The 20567-nt window shown below is 51.7% G+C and overlaps 1 protein-coding gene across 1 annotated transcript in view; it reads left to right on the forward strand.

Annotated features, from left to right (window-relative positions):
* Positions 1-2951: 2951 nt before the first annotated feature.
* PDE1C (phosphodiesterase 1C) overlaps positions 2952-20567 on the forward strand; it is a 277067-nt gene continuing 259451 nt past the window's right edge. The window contains 1 exon segment of the mRNA XM_023753820.1: positions 2952-3082. Coding sequence (XP_023609588.1) covers positions 2998-3082 — 85 coding nt within the window. The 5' untranslated portion in view covers positions 2952-2997.

Genomic DNA, 20567 nt, shown 5'->3' on the forward strand with positions numbered 1-20567 from the left:
TCAGTGGTTGAGCATCTACCAATGAACCAGGAGATCACAGTTCGATTTCCTGGGTTGTGGGCTCAATCCCCAGTGGGAGGCCTTTGGGAGGCAGCCGATCGATGATGCTCTCTCATCATTGATGTTTCTATCTCTCACTCCTCCCTTCCTCTCGTAAATCAATAAAAATACATTAACTTTTTAAAATAGTAAAGCCCATTTTTAGCTCAGAGACGTGACAGAAACAGGTGACAGGCTGGCTGTGACCTGCTGAGCCCTGCTCTAACCACGTGAGCATAGGATCCACACATCTGCTTGGTGTCTTGGTTTGCTTTCAGAGGCCTTCTCGAAGGAGCATTTCTGAAGGAGCAACGCTTCCTTTGGCCTCAGTCTCGAACCCATTCTCTCTTAGCTTATGTAACGCCGACCTTCACCGCCACTCGGTTTGGTGGAAGAGCCCCCACGGCGAAGGCTGCTTTAAGACTCCGCACTGAAAGCAACGCGCTGAGTGGTTCCGTAGGTGTGCAATCTCGAAAACTGGGCAGAGAGATAATGAGTCTGGGGAGGAGCGGTTTAGAAACAGTTCTAATTGTGCAGGCAGGTTATTTTTACCAGCCTTCTTCTTATTTTTATAGATTACATTTCAAAAAGCTCTTCTGCTAAGAGCGATTAAAGACCAAGTTTTAATTTCCCTCCAGGAAAAAGTTCCATTGCGTTGGGATATTTTTCTCCGTCATCTACTAGAGGCTGGAACGCAGCGCTCAGCTCCTCGCTGCACAGCAGGCAGGCGCTTCTGCTAAAGGTTTGGGGAAGTGGGAGGAATGCAGGGAAGTGAGAACCATAAGAGACCCTTGGTGGTGACTATATTAAAAATACATAGTGTGGTACGTAATATAGATAAGGTTTTCTTATAAAATTAGTGGTGAGAACAAGCACTCGAATAGATTATTGTCACGGAGAAGAATTTCCCACAGTGTCTACTTTACAGAATTGGGAGCCACCTGACGATCGCAGTAACGGGGTGCCCAGTGCGGGCCTAGGTTGCACCCGTTTCCTCTCCAGCCTCATTGTAGGCAAGACTCAGGGATGTCTATGCTCAAGGTCACATAGCTGACAAGTGGTGGAGCCAGATTTCAGGTCTGTCTGTCCATAGAGCCCTCTGCACGCTCCCACACTGTAGCCTTTTCCAGTCTCACTGCAGGGTCTGAGCTGAGGTGCCCTGGAGCCCGTGACACCCATCCCCTCAGGATCACTTAATCTTGCCGTCAACCTAAGCAAACTATCCATGTGCGGGTGGCTCCAGGTCTTCCTTAAGAGAATTCGTAACTAAAGTTCCAAGTACATCTGTCATTAAAAAATATTTCTCCAAAAACATATGGTCAATTGAAGAAGATTCAATTCTGGAGACATTCATTCACCTGGGTTTCAGCGGGCTTGAGGGTGTTCTGGGTCCCCTGAAATGTTATGCAGAACACAGTACATGTATACACATGTATGTACATATGCCTTTCTTGGGAGAGGGTTTCTAATTTTAGTGGGATTCTGGACCCACTGCTCCCTAAACTCAATTGGAGCCAGTTAGGAATATACCTAATTGACTCTCTTGATATTGACAAACGTTTGTTAATTGTGTCAAATTTCATCACAACAAAGGAGGTTAAATTGATCGTAGTCCCACAGTCACCTGAACAAAGATGGCACTGTCATTCCACGTGACACGGGGTGGACACCACCAAGGGACTGGTTGGGCTCCAGTTTCAGCCGTGGACACAGAGCAATGCAGTTGTAAGCGCCTAGTAACGGCCTGCGGGTGGGAGGGGATGATGGCCCCTGTGCACACCTTGCCTGCGTCAGTCACTCCAGGTGCTGGGAGGGCCAGTGACTGGTGTCCTAAAAGGAAACACCTGTGCCCACTCTGGGCTTTCTAGCTGCGGACCTTAGTCAAGCCTCTCTCTGCCTGTTTCCTCCTTTGTAACAACAGGGTCAGCTGTGGGGTTGGTAAAATCTCTCCCACCTCCACAAGTACCTGGAGTCTCACGTTTGGCTAAACCCAACGGCAGAGAGCTGGGAGGGGCGTTGGAATGAGCTAGAGCAGTGGTTCTCAACTTTGGCTGCACATTAGAATCATCTGGGAATCTTTTTAAAATCCTGATTTCTGGGCCTCATCCTCCGGAAATTTTGTTTCTTTGTTACTAATGTGTGGCCCCACCCCATAACAAAGAAACAGAATTTCCGGAGAATGAGTCCCAGAAATCAGGATTTTAAAAAGATTCCCAGGTGATTTCTAATGTGCAGCCACGGTTGAGAACCACTGAGCTAGAGCGTGGCTGTAAATTGCGCAGGGCAGAGGCTCTGTGAAGGCGGTTGGCCGCAGTTGTGGATTCCTTGATAATCATCTCCGGCCAGGGCAGTGGGGAAGTAATGGGGCGCAGGCTGGTTCGGGGGACAGGCGCGGGGAGGAAGTGGGCGTGGCGGCGTTCCTGACTTCCTTGTTTGGAGTAAACTTCGGCGGCATCTGCCCGGCTCCGCTGTTTGCTTTTCCATCTGCTGATGTGCTTCCTGGGAGCGCTCCTGCCTGCCAGACAAAACATCTAGAAGCACGACGCCAACTCCGAGCCATTCCCTTGGGTCCCCAAACCCCACCAGCCTCCAGGGAGGGGCAGGCGAAGCCCAGAGAGAACGCAGCCGCGCCTGCAGCGCGCGGGTTGCAGCGGCTCCCCGAGACGCGGGTGGAAAAGACGCGGATTTCGGCTCCCACGCACCGTGCGCGCCTCCCCGTCTCCGCGCCCCCGGTTTCTGGAAGTTGGCATTGGAGATGGGGCGCTTGCCGCGCTGGCTGACTCCGTGGTGCGCCTAGTGCATTAGCTGACTTCGCGCTCGCTCGCTCGCTGCAGCCGGAGGCGCCGGACCTGCGGGGACAGCGCGGCGGCCGGGGGCGGGGACCGGGCTGAGCGCGGGGAGTGGGCGCCGGGCTGCGTGCACCACCGCTGGGGGGTCCGCCACGCCAGCGGCCGAGCCATGACGGACGCCAGCAGCAAGAAAGAGGGCTTCAAGAAGTGCCGGAGCGCCACGTTCAGCATCGATGGCTACAGCTTCACCATCGGTGAGAACTTTCCACCCCCCCCCCCATCCACTTGGCTTGGGCCAGGACCCTTTCGGGTGGGGGCGAGGGTGCTGTCCAAGTGAGGGGGGGGGGGCAGGCCGGCTGCGAGGCGCTCGACAGGCGGGGGCCCGGGGAGCGGCGACAGGGCCGGGGAGTCGCGCGCGTGTGGCCGCGTCGCGCGTGGGGTTGTCCCCGCGGCGCCCCCTCACCCCCGACTCGGAGCCCCTCCAAAGCTGTGTCAGAAGCACACCTCCTGAAGGGCCCGTTCCTCGCTGGGATTTTAGGAACTCAGCTCGGGAGGGGATAGAGACTGGGATGGAGGCAGAAAGATGGAAATAGAAAAAGCGAGAGGGAGCTCAACGACAGAAAGACAGACAGAGGGCCACCCGGAGAGACAGACTGACAGGCACCTGGACAGAGACATTAATGGAAACAAGACACCAGGTCGGAAATACAGAGGCTAACGGATGCCAGGCAGACAACCATAGAGGAGTGGCAGATGGGGGACAGTGATGGAGCGAGAGGTGCACAGGGTGGGAGAGACGGGCATGGACATAGGTCCAGACAGAGAGACTGGATGAGAGTTTCTGCAGAAGTTAGAGAGAGAGAGAGAGAATGCAGGCAGGGAGGGATGTACCTGTTAGTGAAATACTGGGGGGAAAGCCGTCTCCTGTCCTCTGGGCCCCCAGTGGCTCCGGGTCCCCCCCCCCTAAAGCCGTCACCAGGAGGGCACCAGAGGGGCCGGGGTAGCACTGTGGCCATCAGAAGGAGCAGGAACAGGCATTCTCTCTGGAGGATTTCTAGAAGCGCAGTTGCTTGGCCCCAGATTATGTGTAGTTTTAGGGATTTTAAAACATTGCGTAACTACCCTCTGGAAATACCCGCTCACTCTCACCAGCAAGCCATCAGGTCACTCACATGCTCTAACGAGGACGGGACACTATAATTTAAAACCAGCTGCTGGTCTGCGAGGCGGAAGGTCGTATCTCAATGCCACACGTCGTTCACTTCTGTTGTAAAACTCCTTTTTATGCTCTTGGCCTGTTTTTCCTCTGGGAAGTTTACCATTTATTAATTTGCAAGTACTCTTAATGGATATACTAGATATTAATTACACATGTAATCAATATATTAATTATATAATTATAACGACTAGATATTAATATAGAGGATGTAATTACTATGTTAGTCATAGAATAATTATGTGATAATATATATTAATATGTGCATGTAGACACACAGGTACTTATGTCTGTGCGCTGTGTGTATGTACCTTTCAAGTGCTGTCTGTCACGTATTTTACAAATATTTCTCCCAATGCCGAGGACTCTCACTCCCCCATCATCAGTGCTTGGCCCTAGCGGCCAGGACTTGCTCTGAGATCATACAGGTGTCTTGTTGCTCACACCTGTGGCCCAGCTGGCCGCACGGCTTCTGCAGGGAGGTGGTGGGAGGACAGTCCCCCTCCTGCAACGCGAGAGAAGAAGCCTGGGGAGACCCCGGTGGTCCCCCGAGCTCCCCCTTTCTCAGGCGTCTGACACTTTGTCATCAGGAATCACTTCCCCGTCTAGGCTGTTAGTTATGCCGAGTCCTGGTCAGGCACGTCACTGAAGGAATTCACAGGATGGTTCTGGCAGCTTCAGCATCTGACCAGGGGAGGCCTGTGAGGGCAATGGGGGTGTGGGGGCCGCAGGAGGGGAGTGTGGCCCACCCTGTGGCAAGGTCAAGGAGAAACTTCTCTCTGAGAGTGGACATGTCTGGGCTAAGAGGAGGCATCACTCCGGGGCAGGGAGAGCCTTCAGCTGCGGCTCTCAGCGGGGTGATACTCCCCAGGGTGTATCATACGGGCACGTTGGTGGTCACCAGGCTGGGGCGCTGGGGCAGGCTCTACAGTGCACAGAGGTCAGAGGAATTAAATGCTTTGCAGGGGCAGGGGGAGGAGGGGATGGCCCCCCACAGTGAGGAATTACCCTAAACACCAATAGCACCCCCACGCCCCCATGGAGAAACACTGGGGGGTCCCTCTGATGTGCAAGCCTGACTGGCCCTGCACTGGCTCCTGAATGGCCTAGGCCCTGGCTGCAGGTCAAGGTCAAGGTAGCATCAGGGTATGGAGCAGGCGCTGAGCTGGGTGCTTTACTCAGCCCATCCAGTCGTCTTTCACCCCAACTCTGAAAGGAGCTTAAATGACCCCAATGTAGGAGAAGAAACTCCTAAGACCGGACAGGAAGTAATTTCCTGAAAGTCACAGCAGAGTGGGGTTCGAGCCTGGCTGCCCTGACTCGCAGCCCAAGGTTTGTCCAAGGCTGTGCTGCCGCCCACAATGGACTTTATTTCTGTCCGAGCCTCTGACTGTTCCTCAACTCCATGGAGAGAGATGGGGCAGTTTCTGCTAAGCCAGCGCAGCTGGGCCATTGCCACCAGTGGGGCGGGTGCTGCCGGCAGGATAAGGTTGAAGAGCTGGGTTTGCTAATCTGCCTCCACGGAGGCTGCCTGCTCAGGCCTGGGCCCCCCTCTGTCCCAGGACCCGTGGCTTCTATATATCATTTCCTCAGGCCCCGAGGTCAGGCTTGTGTGCAGAGATCATAGAAACACGACTGTGAGGTTGTACGTGTGCCACACCCAGAAAGTGCTGACAGGTAGCCTCCGAAGTCTGGGAGTTCCCTCCCCAGGAAACCATGGAACTAAACTGGTTGTAACACTTAGCAAAGTGAGGGGCCGGTGGGGGCGGGAGAGCTGTGCACCATTGTTTCCAGAGCGTCCCTGTCCTCTGGGCTTCGGGGGCCTCTTTCTTTCTCCATGAGGCTGCCCGAAATACGAAACACAAAGCACGTCTTTTTTCTCTTTAATTTTATGTATTCAATTGACTGGGGTGACATTGGTCAACATGAACATAGAGGTTTCATGTGTGGATTACCACCTGAGGGGGCCTCCTTTTACAGCTGAGAAAGTGGGGCTCAGGGAGGGCCCTCATTCCCATCTCCCCCCTGTGATGACCTCCAGGGGTCAGGAGGATGGGAAGTTGGTGGCATAGAGCAAGGAGCCGCTTCCTTCAAGAACGAACCTGGCCCAGGATGTTGTGGAAAATTCTAGGCCCGTACTGAAGAGGTGTTGCTAACAGAGGGATGCGTTTCCTGTAGCAACGGCCCCTGGCTCCCCTGCCGCCGTGTTCTTCTCTGTGAGATGGTCCCAGAGGAGGAAAAAGAAGGGGCCCTGAGATAGAGATCGGAGACCCCAGGGGCTGGGGTGAGGGTTCTCTGCCCCGCCCTTGGACTGTGGGGAGCTGGGAAACCACGCTGAGGGGGCAGGTCTGCTGGTGGCTACTCCTCCCAGAGGGGTTCGGGGTGGACAGGGCTGGGGGTGGCCCAGGCCAGGGGGACTTGGCTGCAGGCACTGGGGGTGTGGCCCCCTCTCCAGCCCAGGCACGGAGGCTGGCCCTGGCTGGGGACTTGCTCACCCCAGGTGCATGTGGCTGAGGACTTGCTCAGCCCAGGCTGTTCTTGGTGCTCTCGGCCAAGTGCCTTGTCTGTGTGGGTGGAGGCGAGACCTCTGGGCCTTGTACACCTGAGTGGGGGTGAAGGTGGGGAGCACAGAACGGAATAAGGGTGTAAGTGAAATATTCTGCAGCCACCTGCCAGTACCAGTTCCCGGGCTCCCCGTCCTCCTCACATCTCTCCGAGGACTGGAGCAGAGTGTGGCAGGAGGGGTCGTCAGACGTCACGGTCCTTGCTCTGACATTCACCTCCGCCTCCTAGTCCCCATCCTGCCTCTTAGTCACTTCCCCTCTCTGAGCCTCAGTTTCCTTATATGTGAAGCGGGGGCATGACCCTCAGTTACAGAGCTTGGGCAGGGTCAAGTGCAGCGCAGGGAAGTCTGCTTTGTTACCTCTGAAATGCCTTTAAAATTGCCGTTTGTTATCAGGAACACTAATACTTAATAGTTGTTCAACGAGGCTTCAGCTTGAGGAGTGAGGCCGTCACCAGGGGCCGTGACGGTCAGCCAGGGATCAGAGTGCACAGCTGTGGGGCGCATGCCAGCTGGGAGCTCGCATTTGTGGGGGGACTCTGGGCTTTGGAGCCCCACAAAGACCTGTCGTGCTGGCTGTTGAGGTATTTAGCTCCTCTGAGCCTCAAATTCCTTCTCCAAGTAACGGGCTGGTGAGCCCTTCCTCCTGGGTGGACCATGGCCAGGAGAGCGAGCGAGGTGCCACGCACAGTGCCTGGCTGTTACCTTGTGGGTGTTTGCCCAGGGTCTGCTCCCGTGACCTGAAATCACACTGTGTCAGAGCTGGTTCTGGTGGGAGTGGGCGAGGGTCGTGGTGTGACCCTGAGGGTTTGTGGGTCACTCTGGGGCAGGTGAACGGGTGGCCCTGCCACCCTGCACATCCGTGCTGGCCCCTGACGCCAGATGGGAGCAAGAGCAAAGTGTGCCCGGGCATCCTGCTGCTCTCCATGGGCTCCTATGCCTCTGGCCACATAGGGTGCCCGGCGTGGCCACCCAGCCTCCACAGACCTGGGCGGAGCCATGGGCAGAGTCCTGAGGAGGGGCTCTGGGTGGCTCCTGACGGCTCCTGGACAGAAGAGCGCTGGTCACCCGGCAGGCCGAGCCAGAATTAGAATCTTGACATTTTCAGCCAGTCCTCCTGCCCCCACCTTCTCCAGAGAGGGGAGAAGGGCTGGAAATGGAGTCTCCATAAAACCCCCAAAGGGTGGGGTTTGGGGAGCTTCCAGGTCGGTGGACGCATCCACATATGAGGGTGACACACCCCAGCTCCCCAGGACAGAAGCTCCTGTCCTTCAAACCTCCCCCCCACCCATCTCACCCATGTTCATTTGGCTGCTCATCTGTATCCTTCATCAACTCCTCTAATAAACCGGTAAATGGGAGTGCTCTCCTGAGTTCTGTGAGCTGTTCCAGGAAATATCAAATCCAAGGGGGAGGAGGTCATGGGAACCTCCTATTTGTAGCCAAGTCGGACAGAAGTTGTGGGAACCTGGGGACCTGCCACTTGCGATTGGCATTTGAAGTGGGGGGGCAGTTTCCCATGGGACTGAGCCCTTAACCTGTGCATCAGATGTGGCTCCAGGTAGATGGTGTCAGAATTGAGTTACATTGTAGGGTGTCCAGCTGGTGTCACAAATTTCTTGGTGAGGAGAGAACCCCACAGATTTGGTGACCTGAAGTGTCAGAAGTGAAGTGTTCTGGCCCTGGCTGGTATTGCTCAGTGGTTAGAGAGTTGCCCATGCACCAAAGGGTTAAGGGGTCGTTTCTCCAGACAAGGGTATGTACCTGGGTTGCAGGTTTGCTCCCCACCTCCATTTGGGGTGCATTTGGGAGGCAACCAGTCGATGTGTCTCTCTCATGTTGATGTTTCTCTCTCTCTCCCTCCGCCTCCTCCTTCCTCCCTCTCCCCCTACTACTCTCTCTAAAAAGGAATGGAAAAAATATCCTCAGGTGAAGATTAAAAAAAAAAAGAAATGAAGTGTCTGTGTGAGGAACAAAGGAGGGAAGACTGGAGTTTTTCCTAATATAGATAATCACTGGACTAGACTCAAGGAAGGAACCAACATGTCAGCGTGTGCCTGGGCCTTCCAGCCACTTCCCTTTCTGACATGACATTCTGGTGGGAAATGGAGGAGATTTCCCAGTGTCTCCGCTTGCCTGCAGGGCTGGTCTATTCCATTGGTGTGGGATGTGCAGCCTTGGCTTTAATTCATGTGACTAGAGTTGTTTGTCATGAACAGTGAATGCGACCACAGGTAACAGTACGGAGCACCTGGCACGGGTCCTGCCGGGTGTGGAGGCGAAGAGTATGGGTCTGGAGCTGGATTGCCTGGGTTTGACTTTTGGCCGCACAGTTTATTTGCGGGGTGGCCTTGGACAAGTTACTTAACCTCTCTGAAGTTCCATGTGTTCATCTGTTAAGAGGAGATAATTGTAGCATCTGTCTCCTGGGGTGTTGGAGGATGACATGAGTTAATGTACATCAGGCCCTTGGAACAGTGGCTGGCATGTAGTTTTAGATAAATGTTTGTTATTATATTATTTCCATCATCATAATATTATTACATATTCATAACATAGACCCATAATAATATATTTCTACAATTTTATTAACATGAAAATAATAATCACCAGCTCTGAGTCTTGCTGGACCAAACTCCATATGTACTGTTCTTAAAAAGCTGTAAGGATGACCTTGACCTACTTTCATTGTTCAAGATTTGCCTTTCCTGCCAAAAGGCATTTACTTACATGTTGTTGGGCATTGGTGTCCGATCCTGTATAATTAAAAATACATATTTTTATTGATTTTTAGAGAAAGAGAAGAAGGGAGAGGGATAGACAGAAACATTGATGAGAGAGAAACATCATCACTCAGTTGCCTCCTGCACGCCCTGCACTGGGGTCGAGCCAGAACCCGGGCATGCGCTCTGACTGGGAATGGAACCAGTGACCTCTTGGTTCCTGGGTCGATGCCCAACCACTGAGCCACACCGGCCGGGATACAGTTGTTCTTGAGGAATCCCTGGTGGACCTGCAAATGTTCCCATCTCCCTGGCAGTTGATCATCTTTCAGGATTCAGTTCGTCCCTTGCGATGGCTTTGTGAAGTGTGTCCCTGTGTGGATGCTCAGCTCTCCTCTGCCAGGGGCTAGGGGGGAAGGAAGGTGGTGCAGGAGACCTGGGCTCCAGACCCAGTCCCTGCGGCTGCAGTCCCCATGCTGCTGGAAAGCTCATCCGTCTCCTGAGGCTCCTGCCTCATGTGTCAGCGGACACCGCTTCCTTCGTCGCTGTGTTGTTGGAGAGACGAGTAGGAGGAGGATGTAGGAACCTGGCCCACTCTGGGTGCCCATCGACTGGTAGCTGCTGGTAGTGATGATAGGGAAGCTCTGGAACCAAGGGAGCGGGCAAGGCTCCCAGACCCACAGCGGCTTCCCTGGATGGCGCTCACAGCCTGGCCCCGGCTGCCTCCCCCAACCCCCACCAGCCACTTATGTCAAGTGCTGGCTGGGCTGCCGGGCTGTCTTTGTTTTCGGGTAGGACTTCCCACCAGGCCGCGCCTGGAGCTCCTGCCTCAGCCCGCCAGGGCTTCCAGCTGGGTCTGGGTAACACTGTCAGCTGCTCTGGGCAGAGCTGGTTGGCACTTCCTGTGCTGTTTGGCAGGCAGGCACCAGAGGGTGGCGGGAGCTTGGCCTTGGCCTTTCCCATGAAACCCTGGGGGCGCTCGGTAGTGGGTTTTACTTGTCGGGCAGTATCTGCTGAATGGAGCTTAGACCACCAGAGACTATGCCCGTGCGCGCTGGCCCACGGATGCCGCCGCGAGGGTTGTTCCTCTGCGAGGAAGTCACACGGCCTGATTCGACGACCCCTGCTTTCCTGGCTTTGGTGCAGACAGCTGGGCTCCCTCTCCTCTCGGTGGCAGCATAGAGTGCAGGTGGGATCCCATGGGCTTGGGAAGGGAAATAAGAGGAGGGTCAGTTACCTTGGACTTGATCACGAATAACCACTAGGATTGGGCCGGCCTCTTGGATCGATGGTCTAATTCTACCAGAAAAGCTTTCACAAGTGAGGGGCCGATGGAGCGAGGGTTTCAGAGCAGGGCTTCAGAGTTCAGGTCCCGTGCGCGCCTCTTTTCCCTTTTAATTTATTTTTCATTGGGGGATGCTCTGTTGGACCTGCCAAACTGTATATTTTATTCACTGGACATATTTTTTTGTTTGTTAATCCTCACCTGAGGATATTTTCCCATTGATTTTTAGAGCTAGTGGACGGGAGGCGGAGAGACAGAGAGAGGAACATTGATGTGAAAGGGACACATCCATTGGTTGCCTCCCACACAATCGAGCCTGCCACCGAGGTATGTGCCCTTGACCAGTATCAAACCCGGGACCCTCAGTCTGCAGGCCGGCGCTCTATCCACTGAGCAACCTGGCTAGGGCTCCCCAGGCATGTTGACTATCGGAGATCATCTCAAAGAATGATTGTAGCGTGTGTGGTGGGAAGCCCAGAAGCCGAACTGCTGAGCTCTGATGCTCACCATTCATGAAGCATCGAACTACTCTCTTGACCTTACTGAATCTTCTTTCTGAGTCTTGTAAAGCAGGAATAATAACACCTGTGTGCGACATGACGTATGTTAAGTGCTGGGCCAGTGATGAGACTCCCATGTGCTCATAAATCTTAATTCCTCTCCCTTCCCTTCATTCCTTTCCTTGCTGCCTGCCAGACCTGGAGGTGTTTCGGCTGCCTCAGAGGTTTGCCCTGGAATCACAAAGTAGGGGGAACCTGCAGCCCTCGGAAGCTCTCTCTCTCCGAGAGGCCCCGGGAGAAAGCTGGCATTGCACAGGGTGCCCCGTTTAACACAATAGGATTTAGGCAGCGAGTGGGACAGTGGATGGATTTTTATTTTATTGATTTTTAAATATATATATATATTTTATTGATTTCAGAGAGGAAAGGAGAGGGAGAGAGAGAGAGTAACATCAACGAGGAGAGAGAACCATTGATCGGCTGCCTCTTGCAAGCCCCCTACGGGGATTGAACCCACAACTTGGGCATGTGCCTTGACTGGGAATCGAACGGTGACCTCCTGTTTCATAGATTGATGCTCAGCCACTGAGCCGCACCGGCCGGGCGGATTTTTATTATTAAGTCATCTGTTTGCATTTCCAAGAAGAGGTCACTGTGTCTAGTGACTAATCGCTCTTTAGCAGTTGGAAGTTACATTAGATTTCTAATTTTGTCAAGTCAGTGAGTGCTGCAGGGGAATCAGCATCTTAAAGGGGCCCTGCAGGACTCTGAGCAGAAGCAGATCCCACCCGTCTGCCGGGCCGGGGGAGACCCGCTCTCTAAGGAGACGCGTTTTCTTCCTCTCTGGTCACGAGGCCCACTGTTTAAGACAGGGCAACGTTGAAACGAGGCAGAATTTAGGTAAGAGTGTAAGTCTGGTCTTAGCAACTCTCTCAAGGCGGCTGCTTTCATTATGCAGCCCTTATGCAGGCTGTTCCCGACGTTGATGGTGAAAATGATAAGGCTTTACTGGTTGTGAAGCACTGGCTGATGGTGAAAATGATAAGGCTTTACTGGTTGTGAAGCACTGGCGCTAATATCAACTCATTGGACTCTGCCACTCCCCCTGCAGGAGACCAAGAGCTCCATTTTTCAGGCCCAGCAACTGAGGCCTCAGGCGGCCAGTGACTGGTTTCAGAGCCATGGCCCACGTCCAGTTTCTGCACGTCGGAAAGCGCAGGTTCCTGCACCCTGAGTCTGGGAACCATCTAGATTCTTTCCTGTGTGGGCCCCCCCCATCAGTCATCGAGGGCTCTAGATTTCCTTCTCCAGGCCCTTTCCTGTTGAGACTTTGCCCTCCATCCCATGTGCCTCACTCCCGAGCCATCGCAGTATTTCCCAGTCGTCTTGCCTCCCCTCCGGGCTCCTCTCCCTCGGCAGCTAGAATGTTCTTTTGGACCACACACCGACCTTGCTTCCCTCCAGCTTAAAACCACACAGTAGCTTCCCACCACGGGCAGGGCCAGGCCTACATTTCCAGACAGGGCTCTCGGGCCCGGCATGATCTGGTCTGTGCATTTGTCTAGGCCAGTGGTCGGCAAACTCATTAGTCAACAGAGCCAAGTATCAACAGTACAACGATGGAAATTTCTTTTGAGAGCCAAATTTTTTAAACTTAAACTATATAGGTAGGTACATTGTTATTAACTTAATGAGGGTACTCCTAACGCTTAGGAAGAGCCACACTCAAGGGGCCAAAGAGCCGCATGTGGCTCACGAGTCGCAGTTTGCCGACGACTGGTCTAGGCTTATACTCTCTAGTGTCCCTGCTTGCCCACGATTGTAGTCAGTCACTTAGGCTTTCTGTACGAAGTGCCCGCCAAATGAGAGCGAGGGTGCGAGGCACTAGGGATCCAATGTGAGTGAAGCTGACCAGCCCAGCAGAGCCATAGACATTAGTGCTGTGTCCTCTGATGGAGGGTGAGGGTGCTGTGTGATTACCGGTAGTGGGATGGAACCCAGTCTGTGGGGTGGGGTTTCCCTGATGAAGGCGATAGGGGCGCATCTGGGCGGAGCGGGCAGCCTGTGCAAAGGCCCTGTGGCTGGAGGGCAATAGAGGAGGAATATGGATCGAGAAGAGGCTGGAGTGGTGAAGGGCAGGCCAGCTGAAGGGTTTTGGTCTTTTTCTCAAGAGTGATGGAGGGCAGCTAACGGTTTTAAGCAGAAGAGACCATCGGATTTGTGTTCCCAAAAGCACACTGTGGTTCCACTGTGGGGACTCCGTCTGCTACTGTGCGATCCCCAGCCCCTCCAGTGTGCACGGTGCTCCTCCATTGCATCCGGTCCTCCCTGGGTCGTCCTGAGTTCACTCTCTTCTCGGAACAAACCAGGCGGACGTTCAGACTGTCAGAGAGGCAGGTGGCCTGCGGGGGCTGGAGGCGCTCCTCGTTTTCCTACTTCCTGCATTTTTTAAAGAAAACGAGGAGAGGATTATTCATTTCATTCGCCTGTAAAAATGATGCAGCTCATGTTAGGGACTCGGGAAAGGAGACTCGGGAAAGGAAACCTCATTTCTCAGAGACGACCTCTGTTACTATTTAGGTGACTCTGTTTCCATATTTTCTTCATCCTAGGTTCACATAATGGTCTATTGCAGTTTGATATTTAAATGGGATGGGGAGGGGAAACTTAACTGTATGTATGGGCATTTAAAGTTTCTCATTTCTCTCTCTCTCTCTCTCTCTCTCTCTCTCTCTCTCTCCCTCTCTCTCTCTCTCTCTCTCTCTGATGCCGCACAAGCCAGGGGAGACTTGCCTGAGCATTTCACAGCATGGCCTGTTTGTGGAGTGCTGTGTCACCAGTTACACACACACATTTTATACAAACTTACACCTCCATCCTGACCGACGCGCCCCCCCCCCTCCCCCCGCGCTTTAGAAATTAAAGTGGTGTGTGTGAGCCTGACTCTGCCTGGGACGTCAGGGAAGGCGCCTAACACCCGGATGTGCCTCCGGTGAGAACTCAATGCACTTGTGTGTCGGCCAGCGTCTCCGCTTAGCATCCCGGGACAGGGCTCATGACCTTGTATAAAGGAGGCAACTGGAGAGAAGCTCTCAGGACCAGATGTTTCTTATAGTTTATTTCAACTGAAAGCTCCGTCGGTCACTCACCCCTCATCCTTCTCTTCCAGACATTTGCTAGGTGCCCTTTGGCTGCCCTGCAAATCCAAGGAGACATTAGACAATGTTCTCATTCTTGGAAAGTTTGCGGGCTTGTGGGGGGACTGATGTTAAAAAATAACATCCCGGGCCCGTGTGGGGAGGATTCGTAAAGGATGTGGGTAACCCAGGGCAGAGAGGCCTCGCCGCCTGCAGCGGTCAGCAGAGGCGTGGACTCAGCCTTCCTGCCTCGCTTCTCCTCCCCTCCTCCTCCCATCTCTTCACTCGGCTTCACTGAGGTGTAATTTATATACCATAACATTCCCCCCGTGTAAAAGTACAGTCCACGATGTTTAGTAAGTTTTCAGAGTTGCGTAATCACCAAGTATAACCACCTCATTGTTTTATTCCCAATAGTGTCCATCCTATTGCTATAGGCATTTGCCTGTTGTCCACTCACCAGTTGGTGGACACAGGGTGTTTCCCTGTTTTGGCTACACATGTTTGCGTGCACATATGTTTTCATCCTCTTGGGTAGATTCCCAGGAGGGAAACTCCGGGTGGTATGGGGAGTTCGTGTTTAACTTGTAAGGAATTGCCAAGCCACCAGCCAGAGAGTCCTTGAGCCGAGTTCTAAAGAATTAGCCAGATCAGTGGTTTTCAAGCACTTCCGGGGCAGGGCTGGCTGCGTAAGAACCAAATGGGGAGCTTCTGCAGGATTTCTGAGCCCCACGCTTCGATTCTGTCCTTACGGGACGGGGCCGAGGCAGGTGCGGTTTTAGGAAGTTCTCTAGGTAACTCCGGTGTGTGGCTTTGTTGGGGAGCAGGAACCGGATGAGGTTGAGGATGGGATGGGCAGGGGAGAGATTTCAGGAACATTCTAGGCAGAGAAAGCAGCATGTGTGAGAACACCAGAGCCGGTCTTGCTATGGTTGGCAGGAGGAGTGGCGGGAGACTGGTCCCTTGGAGACCCGAGGAGGGACCCGTTATTCACTGACCTACCCATCCAATTCTCCGTGGGCACCTGTTCCGGGAACGAACTTTCGTGTTTGAGTACCAGAGCTTCATATTTAATTTTCAGCAACCCTTTCCACTCATCATTATTCTCAGTTTATAGGGGAGAAACCCACGGCTCAGGGGACGGAGGAGTAGGGCTGGGCCGGGAGCCGGGTCTGGCTGGCTCCTTCCATAGAGCAGCTTGCCTGCTCTGTGCAGAGCTCTGTGCCAACAGCATCTTGGGATTTCACGTTCGTTGTCGGAGAACGCATCACGCATCTAACATTGCATCGGTCCCCGGCTTGCTGTGCAGTCGCTGTGATCTGCTGTCCTTTTCCATGGGGGAGAGGTGTGGGAGGTCTTCTCTGATGGAAACGACACCATTTAAACGTCCTGGGGAGATGCAATAGCAGATCCCTTGGCGATACGCAGGGGCTTGTCTGGGACAGTGAGTCCTCAGTACTTCTTCCCTCCCGGTGGCTGTTGATGGAGGTGCATCTCCACGCTGACCCAGGTCCCTGGGGGCTGTCAGTCTGAGCTCGACACAAGTGGGGGGCGGAAGGGGGAAGGCCCCTGTGAATGGGTCGGGCTGTTTTTGGAGTTGGATGCATGATGAGGCGAAACTTGTAGTAATTACTGAGCAGATGCCCTTAATGAGGGCTCGGCTGGGTTTCCAGCTGGCGGCTGGAGCTCCGAGTTGGGATGGGAACATTGCAGCCACTGGCTCATTATGTGACATCACATCCTCCCCTTGTTGTCATGGCAGCTGTAATCATCCCCCCTGAAGTGTCCCTCAGGGGAAGGCAAGCCACGTCTTTTTCTGTTAATGGGAGTCGTGGTACTTTCATGCTAAGGAGAAGAAGAATGAGCTCCTCAATGCTTTTGAAAGGAGAAAAAGCTGAACAATTGCCAGCGTGATATTACCGCTGTCGTCGTTATTTTAACAATTATTATGCAAGTCGTCCATGTTGATGGTGGAAAAATTTATATAGTAAAGACTGGAAAAGGGAACACAAAATCCTCCTTGTAATATCAACATGAGAATCACTATTGGCATTTTGATATATATGTTTTTCTGCTTGGGTTTTAACACAGGCACATTCATTATTATTTTTTCAAATATGGGACCATTACTGTGTTGTTGTTTTGTTCCCCTACCTAACAAGGGGGGATCCTCGGGCCCAGTCGTGGTGCGTTAGGAACTGGGCCAATGTTGGATTCAAATGTCTGTTGTAAAATATATTTTTAACTTTTTAAAATTACTAAAGTCCAAATTTATTGCTGACATATCTTTATATATCAACTGTCTGAAATTTTAAAGGAGTCAGAGAGGTGCCCCCCCTTAAACATTTTTTATTTTTCAGTTACAGTTGACATTCATTATTGTTTTGTTTTCATTTCAGGTGTACAGCATAACAATTAGGCAACCATCTATTTTATAGTGTTCCCCCTGGTAGTTCAGGTACCCACCTGGCACCACACATCGTTATTACAGTTTTATTGCTTGTATTCCCTCTGCTGTACTTTACATCCCTGTGACTATTCTGTAACTTCCACTTTGTACTTCTTTTTTTAAAAGAACATGTTTTTTTATTGATTTTTAGAGAGAGGGTAAGAGAGAGGGATAGAGACATAGAAACATTGATAAGAGAGGAACATCATCGATTGGCCGCCTCCTCCCCGCCACCTACGGGGATCGAGCCCACAACCTGAGCATGTGCCTTGACTGGAAGTCGAACCGGAGACCTCTTGGTTCCTGGGTTGATGCTCAACTGCTGACCCACCCTGGTGGGGCCCGATTTGTACTTCTTAATCCCTTCACCTTTTTTATCCAGCCCCTCTCCCCTCTAGCTACCATCAGTCTGTTCTCTGTATCTTGGAGTCTGTTTCTGTTTTGTTTTGTTTGTTTATTCTGTTCTTTAATTTCACGTAAGTGAAACCATATCGTATTTGTCTTCCTCTGCATGACTGATTTCACTCAGCATAATACCCTCTAGATCTGTCCATGCTGCCACAAACGGTAAGATTCATTCTTTCTTACAGCTGAGTAATATTCTATTGTATACATGTACCACAGCTTTTGATCCATTGCTTTCAACTAAAAACAAAACACAACTATTATATGTGTTTGTTTTATTTTATAAAATATATCAATTTCTTGAACACATCAGCAGTTGTAAACATGTTAATTTATGTTGCAAGATTAGCTATTTTTCTAGTGGAACTTGGAATAAAGCTGCTTTGATGAGCTCAGTTTACTGTATTGGAAAAGTATCCTGAGATTGTAGGGTGAGCAGCAAAGCTCACCCAGATGGTCCCAGCTTATAAGTACCAGTCAGAATTTCACTTGAGCCCAGCTGGCATGGCTCAGTGGTTGAGCATCCACCTATAAACCAGGAGGTCATGGTTCGATATCTGGTCAGGGTACATACCCAGGTTGCGGGCTTGATCCCCAGTGTGGGGCGTGCAGGAGGCAGCCAATCAATGGTTCTCTATCATCATTGATGTTTCTATCTCTCTCTCCCTCTTCCTTCCTCTCTGAAATCAATAAAAATATATTTAAAAAAATAGTCAACCTTACAAATAAATAATTAAAAAAAGCATTTTACTTGATGCTGTGTAACTGATCCCCGACAGAGAAATACATTGGGGGCCGAAGCTGATAGAATGCACAACAGTCATCCTTAACCCCCAATTTGAAGTTTCCACATCTAACAAAACAGCATGTAATTAATCTCACTGACTCACTTTATAATAAATATATAAAAGTTTCCACTTTTAAATAAAATTATGATAATTAAATATCATTATATCCATATTGGGGTTCTGTGCGAATTTCCATTTGAGTAAGAGGTTCACTGCTAAAAATGTTTGAGACATTGTTCTAGATGTTTCTGCGTGTCCTTCTCCACCCTCTTGAGCGGCAGCTTTACTTTCAGCCTTCTCCAGCCCTCTGGGGTGTGTTCCTTCCTTCTGCACAGCCCTCCGTCCTGTCCCCCTTCTAGAATGAGAGCAGTGCTCACGTCAGCGCTGAGATCTCCAGAAGAGAGGCAGCAGCATGAGCTGACGTCTAAGCACATTCTCCTCCTCAGGAGCCCAGCAGGAATCAGTGTTGTTAGATCTGATTTCTCTGAAAGAGGCTGCCTCCACAATTACTATTATTATTTTTTGTTAATGCTCACCTGAGGATATTTTTTCCATTGATTTTAGAGAGAGTGAAAGGGAGGGAAGAGGTGAGAGATAGGTAGGTAGGTAGGTAGATAGATAGATAGATAGATAGATATAGAGAAAGAGAGAGAGAAAGAGACAAGAGACACATTGGTTGCCTGACAGGGGGCCGGGGATCGAACTGGCAACCCAGGTACATGCCCTGATGCTCTAGCCACTGAGAAACACTGGCCAGGGCACCATTAGTTTTGTTAATGAATCGATGGGCTTCATGCTGACTGCAGACACAGCTCTCACTGCAATCCCCCCCCCCCCCCCCGCATCAGTTGTGCTAGCCTTTGAAGGCAACATTCAAACTTCACCCTCGAGTTCTCAAGGATGCCCTCTTCCCCCTGTCATCACCGTGGTCATCACTGACCTAACATGTTCGTTTCAGATACGCACCATTCGTTACTGTATGTACCCGAATGAGTCTCGTCACAAACTGCACTGTTGCCCTTGCTTCTTGGCAAAGCCACCCCAGATTCCCAAGGGAAACGTAATTTGGAGTAAAGAACAATAGGGGACATTGTGGTGTGAAACTGGAGGAACAAAAAAGCATCTGTCTGGGCATTTGGGGCGGCCTGCTTGAAGAGGGAGGGGAAAGGGGAAAGGAAGGCGTCCAGGCAGAGCTTCGGTGAGGGCTCTGTGGCTGCTTGTTTCCTAGTCCCATGATAGTACCAGGGAGTGTGGGGCGTGGAACTCTGGGGCATGAACTTCAGGACGGAGAGAGGGAGAGGGTCAATGTGGGCACTGAATCGGTGGATCCATTGGAATAATTCCTGGGCCTTTCTCAGCCATTGCACGTGGGCTGCACCCAACCTGGGTGGCATGGCTGTCCCTGCATGAGGTCTCCCCCGCCGGTGGGCACCGTGTGACGAGAGACTGAACAGCTCAGATCCGTTTTGCAGGGAATCAGAAACTAGCGTTGGGAGTAGTGGAGTGTAAAAGGCATGGGCTTTCGAGTCAGTGGACCTATGTTCAAATCTCAGGGCAGCCACTTGGTGGCTGGTTGACTCCGGGCATGTTAGCCAATCCCGCTGAGCTCAGCGTGTCAACCTGTGAAAGAATAAGCACCTACCTCGTAGCGGGGCCAGGAAGGGTCACCGAGATAAAGTATAGAAAGGGCTTGAATGCAATAGGTGCTTGATAAATGTTGGGTTTAGTCCCTTCTTTGATAAACACGAATACTACCTTTAATGACCTGCGTAGTTTGCCCATTAAATCGTCAGCACCTGCCAGTGTTTTAGGGGTTCTCTATCTAGTGGTTCTCGATTGTTTGGAGTGTAGAGGTACCCTAGTGACCCAGGGCAGCATTTGCAACCCTTGTTTTGTAGCAAATTATCGCAAAGGTCGGATCAGGAAAGAACCAGTGGATACTCAACCTAGGGCAGCGGTCGCCAACCGGTGGTCCGTGAGGTCCGAAAGGTTGGCGACCGCTGACCTAGGGGATGGTGGGATTTAGATGAAGGGCAGGATATTTGCATGGTCCTCAAGCTTCTTGAAAGGGAGGGAATAAAGCAGTAGGGATATTGAGGAAAATCTGACATCACCTATGATCAGGCAATCACGATAAGACAACTTCTGAAGGACAGATGGACGTTGTGTGCCCCCACGTGTGGGACCCCGAGAAGGAAACGTCGTCTGTGCAATGTTCTGGCTGAGAATACGAAATCCCAACCGAATCCCAAGGAGGCATCAGGTGCCACAGAAGTATTGTCAGTGTAAATGTCCAAAGGTGATATCTATATTGTGGTTATCCCTGTTCTTGGGAAATACACCCTTAACTATTTAGGGACACTCAGGGTCATTTTAATCCATCAGTTTTTGTTTTTTTAAATTAAGTGCAATACTTTAAAATCGGTGGCATGTTAAAAAGAAAAATAATGATATTGAGCTGATGCCCAGGGAATAAATGATTTCAAAATAGTGAGTGACTTACACCCACCAGGTGTCCTTCTAGCCTTTCTGATGTCCATCGCTGAGCTTCGCATTAGCAGGCACTTACGGGCAGGTTCAATGTCAAAGTCAAAGTTGACGTGATTCCTGGCATCCAAGGCCAACAGGGAACTCATGGAGCAGGACGGGAACGTTCTGGCTTCTCCCAGTCCC

This window comes from Myotis lucifugus, unplaced genomic scaffold, assembly GCF_000147115.1.
Source record: "Myotis lucifugus unplaced genomic scaffold, Myoluc2.0 scaffold_52, whole genome shotgun sequence".
Taxonomy (NCBI): Eukaryota; Metazoa; Chordata; class Mammalia; order Chiroptera; family Vespertilionidae; genus Myotis; species Myotis lucifugus.